Genomic DNA, 16207 nt, shown 5'->3' with positions numbered 1-16207 from the left:
TGTATCAGCGATGCAGTGTGAAGAGTGGCACACAGCAGAGAATTTAGTACACAGGACTGTCTTGTCCTGTTTATTCCTGTATAGTTCTGTTGATATTGAATAATAGTTCAGCTTCTAGTTACCTCAGATGGAGGCATCAGACTTGACAAAAATATCAGTCCACCTTATCCGACCGAGTCTCAAAGAGGTCGAGACCAAGACTGCTCATTTATGGTCTCAAGACCAAGACTGAACTCAAATACTACAACACTTGTAAACTGTACCCAGTCAGATGGGCTCTCTGCAGTACATCTTGACCAACTAGATGGGCTCACTACAAAACTACCAAATCAGACAAGTTTCCTAAACTACATCAAAATTATGTACCTCTACAAGATTGTACTTAATCAGATGGGCTCTCTACATTGAACTGTGCTCAATCAAATGGGTTCTACAGAAAGCTGCAGCAAATAAGAAGGGGTTTCTCTTTTGAAATGTACCTATTCAGATGAGTAAACAGTACCCAATAAGACATGAGCTCCTCTGTAAATTGTACACAAGTCCCTCCCTAATGAACTGTACCCTATCACATGGGTTCTACAGGGAGATTCACTCGAAAGAGGCCCAGAATATTCTGTTGTAAATCCCTTTAGGATGAAGCAATCTGAACCAAAAAAATACGGTACATACCTTGACGTATGTGTGATCGACTGCATTACATGCGATGCTGGAAGTGATCTCCGTTTTCTATCAGGCACATTTCGACATGGCGCTCCATATTCCTGAATGTATCGGGAAGCATATCGGGGGGAATAGCAGCAGTTTCACGTTGGATGTTTTCCTTCAAATCTTCCACAGTGTGAGGCTTGTTCCGATAGACTTTTCCTTTGAGCATACCCCACAGGAAGAAGATCCGGTGACCGTGGTCTCCAAAGCCCCTTTGAAATTACCCTGTTGCCGAAGAAGGACTCAATTTCTGCTATGCTCCTTTCATACTGTATACTGTACACCACCATCCCGATGAGAAGTCGAGTGACTGAGTGAAGGGGTATTGGGGGCATGCTCTAGGAAGTTGTAAACGGGGGTTAAACATCAAAATGGCTGTCCGGCGCCTACCTCATCGCTCCAACACAGGGGCATTCCAGCATGTTTGAAGCTCCATATACTGAGGAGCACATTGCATGTTGTTTATTCAGATTGCTTCGTCATAGCCAGAGTTATTACAGAATATTCGCGGCCACTTTTGAGTTAATCTCCCTGTACAAACCTGCACCAAGTCAGATGGGCTTCCTGCCATTAATGTTACCCAGTCATGCAGGCTTTTGTCTGTTAACTATACCCAATCAGGTTGGCTCATTGCTGTAAACTATTTCCATTTAGACAGCTCTACAAAACTGTACCAATACATATGAGCCCTCTGCAGCCAACTATACCCAATCATTTGGGATCTCAGCATTGCACTGTATGCAATCTCTGCAGTGAGACAGTCAAACTGACTGTCTGTTGTAAACTCTACCCATCTAGACAGGCTGTTTTTTGGATGAACTGTACCAAATCAGACAGGCTTTCTGCCATAAGCTGTGCCCAATCAGACAGCCTCCCTGCAATGAATTGATAAGATCAGCAAGCTGCACTAAAACTGACAGGCTTTTTGATGTAGACTATAACCTATCAGACAGGCTCTCTGGCCCTGTTCATAAGATCCATCTCGATTGATCTGATCTCAAGTGGACAGCGAGATGTAAAGCTGTTTACACTTGACGCTTCTGTGTGTCTCAGATGTACCTCAAGTGACCTCTTACGATTGGATTTTGTGACCGGAGGAAGGGAGTCCTTGGTCCGGCGCATGTACAAGCTTAGATGAAAGATGATGATGCAGTTCATTGCATTACTTTGTTTCTCTTGGGGACTTTTCAGGACTCTTTAGCATTTACACCACAAATGTTACATGGTCAAATGCATCCCTAACTACGTCCAAAGGTGGTTTGAGTGATCAGATTATAAATGCATCTCTGAGCCCCACTGGACTCCACTTTTAATCAGATCACACAAAGTGCATGTTAATGCCAGGTGTGGATTTGGCCTCTAATATAAGCTGTATCCAGTCAGACAGGCTTTCTGCTATAAGCTGTACCCAATCAAATCTCTGCTGTAAACTTCACCCAGAGTAGAGGTCAATGTGAAATATAATATGGCAGGTACTTGTTTGCTCAGACTGTACTCTTACCCTCTACCAGGCACTACCTCACTGAAAACACCCTGCTGACCAGCGGCTAGTCTCATTGACAAACCTGAAGTTGCTCAGACTGTGCCTTGTTGCTTAGTATGGTGCTCATGTGTAGCACATATCCCAGTAGCTGATGTTTATAGGAAATAATTGGAGAGCTGTACCGAACAGAGACTCTGAGAGGGACAGCAGCCGTGGAGCTCTCAGCATTCTCCCTGCCCAACCATTAACCTTCTTCTGTGGTTACAGTCCTGTTAAGAGGGGCTGATGAGCGGGCTCATAATTACCCTAATTTATCTCACTTCTGAAAAAGACGCAAGCTCAGAGCGCTGTGAATCTTGTTTCCTAATGCAATATAGTGTGACGGACCCCTTTTTTCACAGTCACAGAGGGATTTTTTCTTTATACTGTATCCTCGTGGTAATAGAATGAACAGTAATTACTGGCAAAATGGGTCAACATAAGAGCACGGAGCATGTGGCGTGGTACGCATATGGCTCTGTAAATTGATTATGAGTCATTTCTTAGCTGAGAAGTGATTAGCTTGAACTCTCAAAATCAGACCGTTAGGCCTGGATGGTGACTGTGAAGTGCAGGCATATTGTAGAGTTTCAGAATTAAACCAACCGCAGCACCCAACCATCTGTCGGACAATGCCAGATAATCATCTCGCAGATGTCATACAAGTGGATCAAGTTTGTTGTTTGCACTTTGAATGAAGTATTCAGGTCTTGAAATTTGGAGTCCGCCTTCTGCATTAGGAAGTGAATATAGTTGCCTCCTAATATGCTGAATTTACTGAATTTTTGTTGGATTTTTACTCAGGTTCCCCCACCCAATATGCCATTGCCAGTTCACACCCTCAGGCTACAACTCATCTGGCAAACCATGCCCCACCCCCTGGGGAGGGGGGTGGTCTTCCTTCTCGTGCTTATAACATATTTCAAATCCATGATCTCCTTGCTCCTGACAGTCAAGCAAACACTTGTGCACTGTTGACTAAACTAAATTGAGAAAATTTTAAAAAGCTGTACAAAACACTGACTTAAAATTTCAAGTGCACAGTGTACTGTCTTTGAAATCCTTAAACAGGGACTTGGGGATGCAGAGGGGCACTGACACATCGCAGGCATTCCCCTATGGACCCTCCATAGGGGATCACCTGACAGGATCACAGCTGGGCCTGTTGGATGTAATCTCTTTTGGGCTGATAGCAAGATAAAGATGGACATGAGGGAAGGAAGCATAACAGGCTCCATGTGTATTCTGCATGTTTTTGCAGATAGCAATCCTGCAGTGCACCATTTAAAACACACTAGGACTTATCAGGATGTACCCAAGCTTAGATAAGCACACAGAGCCTTGGTTTGGTCCCAGTCTAATTTCAACAGAGGCTTTTTCATAACAATGACTACATAGAGCCTCTCTGTATACTGAATTAGATAAAAGAGAGAAGCAGACAAAATCACAGATGGTCCTTTTTTTGTCATTTGGCAGAAAAGGGCTTAAGGCATTATTATTTGTAAAAGTCAACGTAATTACTGAAAGTTATTACTTCATTTTGATTAGTTTTGATCAAACAAAATGTAAAAATGCTTATGGTTATGCCTTGTTTTAATATTCAGTTTTGAGCAATTTTGACTTTCCTTGTCTTAATGGCCTAAAAATTAAAGTTCCACCAAAGAATTACCACATAATATGTTTTTTTCTAATTGAGATCCTCTCTTTATAATGAGCTTATTAGACTTTTGATATGCTATTTTTATGCAAGTTTTAATCAAATTTTCAAAATCACATTTAATGACTACGAGTCATTGATACATATATGAGAGAAAGAGGTTGGTTCCTTCAGGGGTTTGTTGGCACAGTGAGTAGGATAATGGTATGCCATGGATATATGATTCTCCCTACATAGGTCTGCTACAATCACTGCTATACTGTAGTAGTAGCATGCTGACGAGAGTGATAGACAAGTCACTGCCATAACCATGCATTCCAGAAGAGCATGGTTAAGGAAAGTGCATTTCAGACCAGAGCTTGGGTTCAGAAAGCTATTCATAATAGGAGTTCTGATGAAAGATCTGCTCCTATCAGTAAGGTCAAGAGGGGAATCTGAACCTAGATCAGCATCCAACTCTCTAATGCTTTATGAAGACGAGTTCAGAAGCAGTAATCACTACAAGTCAGCGTGGCCATGCGTGGTCACGCAAATGATGATGGCATGGAGGTGTGATTGCCATTTTCAAAGCCTCAAGTCTATTTTTTACCCCTTGCTGCAATGTCATTAGAAGCATATATGAAACACTCCTGAAGCATTTGTCACTCATGACTACTGTAAAAACGAAAACGTCATCAAAATGCTGGCACGTGACATCATGCAACTGCTTCATTTTTGCCATTGATATTTTATCATCAATCACTAAGCGTGCAGTAGGCTAAAATTAATCTATGCTAGCCTAATCCAGACATGTAGCCCAAAATAAAGACTTAATGGAATGTGATGCTTTCTTATTAGTACTTACTAACAGGATTTCCAACTTTCTGGTGATGCGCATGTCCCTGACAGGTCAGAATTGACTGAAGAGAAATTTCCACTAGCATCCGGTAATGCATATTAGGGGCTGTCCAATAAAAAGTTCCCCAGGTGTTGCTGGGTTTTTATCAATGCTAGGTTGAGAATAGCCTGCCACCAAATAATGTCCAGCCAACAGCTGCTCTGTGGTCAGGAACTGACCATTGATGCAGGGCTAGAGGATGGTTAACACAAACTGTGCACCTGTAAAGTGCACATACGCATGGGTAATATAATACAACTGCATCAATACTCCTAGATTTATTTTTATCCAAATGTGATAAGTACCTAATCAATCATGTTAGGTTGTTTACAAATATATCACTCATTCTTCAACACTAAGACATGATAAGGAATAGAGGATATATTTTTGTGTTTTCTTTGAGCTGCATGTCACCCTCTTTAGTTCCTTCAAGTCTCTGTTCAGGTTGGCCATCCATCAAGCCCTCAATTTCATTTGTCATTGTAGTGCAAAGTTTGGCACGAAGAGGAAAAATCTGACAGTGCCTGATGAATCGGTGCCCTGCTCTCTCGGCCCCGGGCTCTTCTAGATCATCTCTCCAAGCTGACGGGCTCTCGTGACGAACAGGACAGGCTTGCCTCATAGCGTTTAACCCCACAGCTTCCAAAGGTTGACCTTGGCACCGAACACGACGGTGAAGGATGGATGTAGAGGCGGCCAGTTGGATCACAGTGCAGCGCGACAGGATGATCATTGGTTCATTGGCTTTATAGATCATGTGCTTTTGTGGCTCTCTGCCTCACGCACATGACAGGCAGTAGCTCTTATGGATTTCTGCTCAAAGTCTTTTGAAGAATAGGAGCGGAGCACAATATCAAATAGCAGTACTCGTAAGAGAAGAGGCCTGGAGGGAGATTAAAGCAAACTGTGGACCAAAAGCCACTTGAATTGGAAAGTTTTCTCTGAACCCATGATATATGAGCTTTGGTGCGTGTAACAAGTAAGACCATGTTCAGAATTGTCAGGGAGTTAAAGAAAGAATTCCAATCTGCAATCACACACAAACACACAATTTTATTAAGTCTCGCTGCTGTTGTTGTGCCACTGCTTGCGAATGCTAATTTCATTAGACAAACGTAGCAATTAGCCGAACGTAAAAGCAATTTGCTAGGCCACTTCCACTGTGAAAAATTGCTTTATGTCATCCGCGGCTCATAGTCGTACTTTAATAAAGCAAACAGCAATAAAAGCCAGTGGAGAAGATGCTGCTTGTGGCACTTTTCAGCTTTGGATTCCATTTTTGGGAAAGCTAATAGCGCCTGCCTCGGAACGCCTTCTTACCACTGTACCTCTATAAAAGTCATTTGTCTTTAGTTTTTTCACTTTAGGCTGTTGCTCAGTAAGGAAATGAGAGTTTTCAGTATTGTGGTTTCTGCCAGTGCCTTGTGACTGACTGAAGAGCAGGCTAGGTGCTAGTAGGGCTTCATGCATGTAATTAAGAAATCCCTGGTGGGGAGGAATCCCTTGGCTGGACATTATGTGCTAGATAAATGGTATTTTGTGGCCTTAGGCAGGTGTGTTTATGATCTGTCTACAAGATGATAATGATCAGTAATACCTCACAGTACCCTATCATAGAACATCATGGTCATAAAAAGCAGTGGAGCCCAGTCTTTGGAAAAGGAAAGGTGCTGCAAAAGGTTCTTTGAGCATTACTATATACTCTTAAAAAGATGGTTCTTCAAGGGTTCTTTAGGAAAGGAAATGGTTCCTTATAGAACAATGAACACTCAAATAACCCTTTGCATGATTAAAGGGTATTTTACATCATTAAAGAGTTCTTCAGATTGATTGTTAAATAGAATTGCTGTGGATGGTTCTATATGGTACCATTTTCAAAAAGGTGCTATATATAGAACCAAAGAGGGTTCTTCTATTGTAACAAGCCTGACATCATAAAAATAGAAGGACCCTTTTTGGTGCTATTTAGAACCCTTTTCAAAAAAGGTGCTATATAGAACCATCTACAGCTTATTCTCCAACAATCTGAAAAACCCCTTCATGAGGCAAAGAACCCGTTTATCAAGCAAAGGGTTTTTTAAGTGTTTAACTCAAATAATTTTGTTAATAATAATTTTGAGTGTTTGTCTTTAATAAAGAACCCATCGGTCTTAAGAGTGTAGAAGAACTGCTTTTGTTTCTTTTTTAAAAAAAAGAGAACAGGAACAGTCTCATAATGGTCTAAAGAACCTTCACAAAATGTAAGAACCAGCTCCAGTGGCTGGTTGCGCCAGCTTTGCGTAAGTTCAAATGTAGGCTAGTTGTAAGGTAAGTGTTTACTAAGTTCAGGTTTATGCATTACTAAATGAAAACAGGTTGCACCACAAACTAGTTTTAACGTTGAGCTTAGTAGTTACTAAATATTTACACCTCCCCCTGAGCAGGTGTAAGTTTTGGGGAAACCATCCGAAAAGCACAAAGAAAGCACAAAAAGACCAAAAACGTGACTCGGGTGACACTGCTCGCCGTGCAGACCTCACCCCCACAACCTGACCCCACTGATGCTGCTGCTGCATGAACTAAACTATTCAAATTAATTGTTTGCTCCACCTTTTTGTACTATAATACTTTATACTAACAATGTTTACTATCCGGTGTCAACCAGAGGAGGATGGGTTCCCCTTCTGAGTGTTGGTTCCTCTCAAGGTTTCTTCCTGTTTCTCTTAGGGAGTTTTTCCTTGCTACTGTTGCCACTGGCGATGCTCATGGGGGCTCGGACCCGGATTTCTTTCAGTAATGCTCATTTCCTTGTAAAGCTGCTTTGTGACAACACCGGTTGTAAAAAGCGCTCTATAAATAAACTTTATTACTTACTTACTTACTTTTTTGGTTAACTAAGCTAAAAACTACATGCTATACACATTTTACTTACAGCTCTAATCATCGCCTTGGTTTAAACTCCAAGCATGAAACCGAACACCCACAGCTCCAGCTCAGAGAGACTCAGCAGCTGCCCAAATGTCTAAACTGAGGCTGCTGTTGTGTCGATTATCCAGAAACCGTCATTTAAAAAGCTACATATTTGTACTTTTCTCAGGGAAATATTAAAGAATAAACAGACAGTGGTAGATAATTATTCGGTTTAACCTGTTCACATCTGCCATCGTATTTCCATGGTTTTACTGATTTACTGATTGGGTCTGGACATGTTATAGTCGTGTTAAAGTGACATACCCATACCGTAACTCCTCAGATCACCAATCAGTACATTCACACTCCATCACCTCAACAAATTAATTTGTGGGGCTGTCGTGGGCTGGAGGTTAGGGAACCAGCCCTGTGACCGGAAGGTCACTGGTTCGACCCCCTGAGCCAAAGTACATGACTCCTAACAGCAAGACACCTAACCCCCAACTGCTCCCTGGGTGCTGTGGATAGGGCAGGCAAGTGTGCTCACTGCCCCCTAGTGTGCGTGTAATGTGGTGTTTCACTGCATGGATGGGTTAAATGTGGAGGTGAAATTTCCCTGTTGTGGGACTAATAAGTGTCACTTAATCTTAAACATTAGTTAGTTGATACTCGTTAAGACACGACTTACAGATTTGTGATGCAACCAAATTTAGTAAAAGTATAGTGGGACACCAACTTGTGTTAACTAAGGACTTAGTAAAGACTTTGTGCTCAAACTTAAGTATAAACTTACGCAAGCCTGGTGCAACCCAGCTCCAGAACGTTTACATTTTGTGGACCAATCTGTAACCCTTTTTCTTATCAACCATATAATGAAATTTCTGCCTGTTTTGGAAGTCAAAGTTGAACTATGCATTTTTGTTCTTTCATCAACATTGATGGAATATAACAAATTCAGTGGAAATGTACAGGATTTAGAAAAGCAAGCTGGATTTTTGTTTTTGTAAGTAAGCAAGCAAGTCAACATTTATGAAAGTGTGTTCGTACTGTTTAAGTGTTTGTTGTGGCAATCATGCACTTTTTATATCAAGAAAGCTTTTATACTTCATTGCTCGCTAGCAGCTCAATGTAAAGTCACAATATTTCACACAGAAAGCTAACAGTGCAGGTAATCTGTTTACAGAGTTACAGAGTAGTAAATATTTTATTTATGTTGATTTAAATTATTCATCAGTTTCAATTCTGTTCTCAAAATGGTCACTATGGGGCCTAGAGAAAGAGGCTACATACTCAAAAGGTTCTTCACACCCACACATCTCACATCACTGCTGTCAGAACAAAACCTTTTCAAAATGGGAAAAAACTACTATATTTTTAATGTAAGTCAATGGAACCAGACATTTTTCCAAGTAATTTCAGGCCATTTCTTTTGGTTCATTCATCACGAAATTTACACACAATGTAAAGAGCAACAGGCGTTTTCAAATTGTCAAAAAACTGAAAAACAACAAAAATTGAGATATGAGGTTTTGTTCCAACAGCAGCGATATACAAAAATGGTTCTTTAAAGAACTATTCTTTCTTTGGGCAATCAACAGTGGTTCTTCTGTGGCATGCAAATGAGCCTTTTTGTCACCTTCATTTCTAGAAAGAGAAACGTTCTTAACCATAGGGCTAAACACGTGAATGGAAATGTTCATTTTTCCATTCTCATTACCTCTGAGCGATATTCAGAGCCCGTGTGCCTGAATTATCCGTACTTACCGCTAACAAGACAGCTCAAAGGAGAATACTCACATCATACATGTGCTGCATTTAAATTAGCCTGTTCTCGGTTGTTAATCTGTGTCATTATTATGAGCTGGAGATTAAGCCTCATTATGCCTTGTTTCTGGAGGTGAATTCATACAGAGCTTAATCTTCTGAATCGGATCATTTAACAGAGTTGAGTATGTCGAGTGCAGACGGGCCACTTGCAGTATCGTAATGTGGAGATTGGGTATTGATTTCTTTACATGGATTATTTTAATGGGTTAAATGTAATCTAATTAAACTCCGCACTCGATCCGTTTAAAACTACTTAAGCCTTGCGATCCTCACACATGATGAGCAAGCCATTTTGGACTGTATCATGGTCTGTGTTTGCAGTACACACCTGTTTGGGGTTACACACCTGGTTGGGGAAATAAGAAAATTATTCAAAGCCTGGGATTGTGAAGCGCCAATATAGCAGCCAGCATTTTAGCACTTAGCACGCTCTATCAAGCTGAGCTCACTAACATGGCATGGCCAGTAGGAAAAGATGTCAGTCTTCAGCCTCCCAGACTGCTTTCGTTCTTTTGCAATTAGACTGCCTGTCATGTCACGGAGAAAAAAAGACATAGAACAATGAGAACCAGCCGCAACTAAAATAGAGGAAGAAACAGGGGAAGAAGCGAGTCAGCGGAGGGCAGCACTTTTGTGAGCAAGCCTCTGGTTTGCGGGGCAGAGCAGGCTACGTTTTCCAGACATCCAGAGGGACGAGGGCTTTCTTTGAAGTGCAAGGTTTTATAGTCTGGTTTCCATGGTGATTTTGTTAAAAAAATATATATCTGTTCATAAAAGAAGGAGTTGTGTCATTTGTCTGTCATAACCTGAGATCTGCTGGATCCTTAAAATTAATCTTCCTAGAAAATGAAAGATGTCGGTTTATTGTGCCCAGCCAACAAAAGAGTTATGTGCTTCAGTTAATTTGCTTCATTGACGAACAGTGAAGGACGGAAATGATGTTTGTGATTCTCAAAGCATCACGTTTCCTGTAGGTTGATTAAGATTAAGACCGTTTTTGCCACAGTCATCCGTGACTGGGAGTCCAAGTGAGCATAAATGAACTTGCTATCTCTGGGCGGGAGGGATTGTCTTCCCTCTCCCCCATCACACATAGCGATGCCAGTCAAAGCAAGTGTCTGTTGGGTGATGTAGCAGATTTCTCCTCAAAGTGTGTTGATCTGTCCAGTGATGTTGCATTAGCAGTGCAGTGGCTGGTTTCACATGTTTTAATGCCGGGATCAGACTACACAAATTCAGCCCCATTTTGACAAGATTTTGTCGCAGCCGACAATTTTTCCAGGCCCAAATATGAGGTTTGGGAATGAGGAACAGGTCTTGTAGTGCGACATAATTGAAGAACAACAATGTTGTGTCTGGAACGCCCCACAACACCCCAACGAAAAGTCTAGCCTGTCAGAAATGTACTTTTCTGCCATCATCTCTTGCTTGATGTTAACCAGTAGGATTACAGAATGCTCTCTAGCGCGAATACGTAAACACGACAAGAAACAAGAATGTGTTAACATGTTACACAAATACATTCAAAATATGTTAATGCCTTAAAATCCCAGACTCATTACCCACTAAAGCTTATTATTCAGTAACTACAGACACTATTCTTAGGTTATAAAAGGGTGTAATAAAACTTTCGACCCTGGCCATTTAAAGGGCTAACAAATTTGTTATCTCACATTCTCTTTGAAGGATTGACAGCCCATACTCTCCTCTTCATGGCACACAAGAACAGGTCCACAAGAGTTTTTTCTTTCTTTTCTTTTTCTTTTCAGAATAAAAAAAAACTGGCAACATCACACATAGCACTTCTGACTGACACTATGTCCTCCCTGATGACCTATGAACCTACGCAAGTGATTAATCGGTCTCAAACTTATAGTGTTTCCAGTCTCTCAAACGAGACATGACAAGAATTTATGGTACTATGATGGTCTATATCTGACATAGTGACCATCGTGAAAGGCATAAATATTGAGCAGTCTCATCCAGGCATTAGAGGAAGCATGTGCTATCCTTTACCTTCCCAGTTTGGTAGCATCATGTGATGGGAGAACCTAGCTAGTGGGTGGAAATGGACCTGACTAAAGAAAACAGAGTAAAAAAAAGTATTTTAGAGCTCTTATCTAAACATTCAGACTGATGGTTGGGTGAGCTGTTTCCTTATCTGTATTTCTTGCAGTTAGCCACATGGGACTCAGTGCATGGCCTCAACGGGAGCTTGAAGGAGAGTCGGATTGAGAATGGCATGCAAGGGGTGACGGTAAAAGTGGTGACCCTGCTGGTAAGAGACATTTTTTCAATCTCAAATAATAAGTTCTAATGCTGTCCAAACTAATGCTTTCAGTTTCGATCATTACACTGATCAGGCATAACGTTATGACCACCTCCTTGTTTCTACGCTCATTGTCCATTTTATCAGCTCCACTTACTATATAGGTGCACTTTGTAGTTCTACAGTTACAGACTGTAGTCCATCTGTTTCTCTGCATACTTTGTTAGCCCCCTTTTACCCTGTTCTTCAGTGGTCAGGACCCCCATGGACCCTCACAGAGCAGGTACTATTTGGGTGGTGGATCATTCTCAGCACTGCAGTAACACTGACGTGGTGGTGGTGTGTTAGTGTGTGTTGCGCTGGTCTGAGTGGATCAGACACAGCAGTGCTGCTGGAGTTTTTAAATACCTCAGTGTCACTGCTGGACTGAGAATAGTCCACCAACCAAAAATATCCAGCCAACAGCGTCCTGTGGGCAGCGTCCTGTGACCACTGATGAAAATCTAGAGGATGACCAACACAAACTGTGCAGCAGATGAGCTATCGTCTCTGACTTTACATCTGTAAGGTGGACTGACAAGGTAGGAGTGTCTAATAGAGTGGACAGTGAGTGGACACAGTGTTTAAAAACTCCAGCAGCACTGCTGTGTCTGATCCACTTGTACCAGCACAACACACACTAACACACCACCACCACATCAGTGTAGCACTGCAGGGCTGAGAATGATTCACCACCCAAATAGTACCTGCTCTGTGAGGGTCCATGGGGGTCCTGACCACTGAAGAACAGGGTAAAAGGGGGCTAACAAAGTATGCAGAGAAACAGATGGACTACAGTCTGTAACTGTAGAACTACAAAGTGCACCTATTGAGTAAGTGGAGCTGATAAAATGGACAATGAGCGTAGAAACAAGGAGGTGGTCATAACGTTACGCCTGATCGGTGTACTATTCTTCAGTCTTTGGACATCACACCAAGGTGGTTGTCATAACTATGCAAATTCTGCACAAGATGTTTGTGACGAACGATCAGTATCTTCTCTCCAAAGGAGGATCCATTTGTCATGGTAGCAGAGAACATTCTTGGGCAGCCCAAAAAGTACAAAGGCTTCTCCATCGATGTCCTGGATGCCTTGGCCAAGATCCTGGGATTCAAATATGACATCTACCAGGTGGCAGACAGCAAGTATGGCTCACAGCTTCCCAATGGCTCGTGGAACGGCATGATTGGGGAACTGATCAACAAGGCGAGTTCTTCAGGCACTTCAGAGCGAAAGATGTTGTCCCCTCAGGCAGTTTATGAATGCAAAGTAAAATTAGTCATGAATGAGTGTAGCTTTCTGCTATCCCTCTGTTAGTATTTGCACCTCAATTAGAAGGTGGATGATAAGGTTTTAGACCTCAATTTGGCATGGAAATCACTGAGGGTAATTAGAAATTTATGCTTAAAGTAGCTGATGGTGCATCATGCCCCTTCTGTCTAATTAATTAGGAATCCTTAAACCGAGATAGGCCTCCGCCATGTGGGAGTCCCGGGGGGTTTTCGGACTCCTCTTGCCGCTGACTGAGGTGAATCTGTTTCTGTCTCTGCAGAGGGCCGATCTGGCCGTGTCAGCCATCACCATAACGCCCGAGCGGGAGAACGTGGTGGACTTCAGCAAACGCTACATGGATTACTCGGTGGGGATCCTAATGCGCAAACCTGAGGAAAAGATCAACATCTTCTCGCTGTTTGCGCCATTTGACCTCGCCGTGTGGGCCTGCATTGCAGCGGCCATTCCTGTGGTTGGGGTCCTGATCTTCCTGCTGACCCGGATGCAGTCTCTGCGCTCCCAGAACCCTCCAGGACCTCATCAGCCCCCCTCCATGTCCAGCTCCTTGCACAGTGCTATATGGATTGTGTACGGCGCCTTCATGCAGCAAGGTAACTGTACAAATCTTCTGCAGGCACCTTCGGCAGGATCGTATGGGCTTAGTAGTGACATCAAGACGTCAGGGGATGTTTTGACAGGGCAGAAAAGCTCTGTCAGACAGCTTAACAGGTACAGGTTACTCCTTCCTTAAAGGAGTCCCCCTCCTTTCGAACAATTATAGGCATACTTGTACCAGAAGGTCAAATTGAATGAAGCTGTAAGATAACCACTTAATAATGAACAGGCTAATGAGTAGACTTCTTTATGTTCATTAAGGAGCAATTTCTTAATTATAATTGATGCACTATCCCTGCTGTTTACTTTACAGAGGGCCAATCCGCCTCTAATGTGCGTCTAGCTTTCCAGCTCAAAATGGCACTGCATTGTGGTCTGTTCCTGGGTGTGGTACACATGTGTGGAGCAGTCTGATGGTGTTTAATGCATGTTAACCACCCAGGAGTGTGCTGGAGGTGCCTTTGAGTGGAGAAAGAAAGGAAGCTCTGGGTCTGATCCAAGCAAGGCAAAATGCAATAAAATGACTAGCTCAGCAAGTACGGCGCGATGCTCCAGCTGCATCTATTACTGCCTGGCATACGTCCGCTGAACGCTTTTATGCCAAACAGCCAGTGATTAAATCAGGAGGGGCGCTGTCCCATTAGTCCTTAGCTTGCCACCGTTTCAGCTTACTGAGAATACATAACCACACAGCAAGTCACAGCGAGGCTTCTGCATCTAATTCAACGCAAGTTTTCGACATTTATCCTTTTACTGAACTCAGTTTGACAGGTGGAATTAGCATCTGTGAGCTAGATAATGAGCCCAGTATAGCGCCTGCGTTTCGCTCTTCACAGCAGTTGTTCCATCTTACTCTGAAGACAAAGGTTAGCCATGTGGAATCACATATTTTTTACGAATTATTCACTGGTGCATGTCTGGGTTGTAATTATCATATTTTGATTAGTTAATTCCTTCCTTAAGGGGCTTCCTCTCACAATTGTTTCTTGGGGGGGTTGTCTCAGGAGTTCAGGGCCAGGATTATGTACAAATCTTTTGTATCTAGGGGAAATGAGTTCAATTAAATTGAAAATTATTCAGTTTAATTTAACGTAGGTTCACTAGAATGAGCAGAATTGAAAAAAATAATTGAGGCCAAGGTGCATTGCAAGTGTATGTGATTTGGGGGACCAGACTCTTTTGTCAGCATTTTAGCGTTTGGAGCAAATGTAGGCTACAATTTGGCCCAGTATACTTAAAAGGACACTCTGGAAAAATATAACCATCACTGCATCTGTAAACACACCTACTTGTGTCCTACAGCAGTGCTGCAATAATCTACAGAGTGAGATGTTTCTGGTTTAAATATGAACCCCGTTCTGATGGTGTATCTTGAAGGTGCGGCGAACTGCACTTTCAGAAATAAACTGTCACTGGGGCAGTACCCCTCATGTCACTGGGGTGGGACCCTCAACGGTACATCTCAGTACCTTTAGTCAGGGAACATAATTCTACCATAATCCATTGAAATTCTTTTATTTTATTGTCCTGTTTTAAAATATTAGGTTATGAAAAGGTATAAATACTTAATTTTCAACTGGGTAAAACTTATAAAGGACACAGTCGGACCACCAAACCACTCTTGTACCTTTGATGGATCATTTACATTGTCTTTACCTTAATGAAAAAAAAAAAAAAACATGGAAAATGATTACTTTATTGCAGCTATATAACCATAGTAACTGTGATTACAATGGAGATTACCCCAGTGACAGACATGATGTTTCAAATGGGGACAAGCTAAACCTGGCTTGGCCTCTTTTTCTCTGGCTAAAAAAATCTGAATTTTTGCTGAATAAGGGTAGAGTAACTGTTTACAATTTCATTTGACAGCCATTGTAGGAGTTAAACTAATGCCAGCTTGGGTGTATGTATTAGCCTATACATCAATGAATTGGTTGACACCACAGGGATTAGCAGTGGTTGAATGTATTTGATGTATTTGAAACCACTCTACCCATAGAACATTGGTACTCTCAAACCAATGCAACTTTTTTTGGACATTGTCATCATCCTGGCATATTCAGACCTCATAACCACCATTGAGATAAATCGTAAATAGATTTGTCATGCTGTGGATGGTGGAACACTCATAGCCATATAGCTAGTAATGAAAATCCCAAGACACCGGTGCTGTTAGCAATGAATGTACATTAGCATAGTCCCAAAACACCAATACAGGTAGTAATAAATGCATGTTAGCATAATCCCTTTTGCATATGGCTAAACTGTTGTTAGCTACATTAGCATTTTTGCTGGAGGTCTAAGTATGCTATCTACCTCTCCAGGTGGAGACTCTGCGGTGGGCTCGGTGGCCTTGCGGATTGTGATGGGCAGCTGGTGGCTCTTTACCCTGATCGTGTGCTCATCCTACACAGCCAACTTGGCGGCCTACCTCACTGTATCCCGCATGGACAACACTATACGGTAGGTCCCCAACTCTACTGCTGTATTTAAGATGGGCTCTCATCTGGGGTATTGGGAAAGAAGTGCCC

At 42.1% G+C, this 16207-nt stretch overlaps 1 protein-coding gene across 1 annotated transcript in view; it reads left to right on the top strand.

Annotated features, from left to right (window-relative positions):
* grid1b (glutamate receptor, ionotropic, delta 1b) overlaps nucleotides 1-16207 on the top strand; it is a 210679-nt gene that overhangs the window by 170941 nt on the left and 23531 nt on the right. Inside the window, exons 7-10 of the mRNA XM_036573167.1 lie at nucleotides 11654-11755; nucleotides 12795-12992; nucleotides 13339-13669; nucleotides 16001-16139. Of these exons, the coding sequence (XP_036429060.1) occupies nucleotides 11654-11755; nucleotides 12795-12992; nucleotides 13339-13669; nucleotides 16001-16139 (770 nt within the window). The remainder of the gene's footprint in view (nucleotides 1-11653; nucleotides 11756-12794; nucleotides 12993-13338; nucleotides 13670-16000; nucleotides 16140-16207) is intronic.

Source organism: Colossoma macropomum, unplaced genomic scaffold (assembly GCF_904425465.1).
Source record: "Colossoma macropomum unplaced genomic scaffold, Colossoma_macropomum, whole genome shotgun sequence".
NCBI classification, from domain to species: Eukaryota; Metazoa; Chordata; class Actinopteri; order Characiformes; family Serrasalmidae; genus Colossoma; species Colossoma macropomum.
Note: the sequence above shows the minus strand (reverse complement) of the source record. Positions and strands in the feature narration are given on the sequence as shown.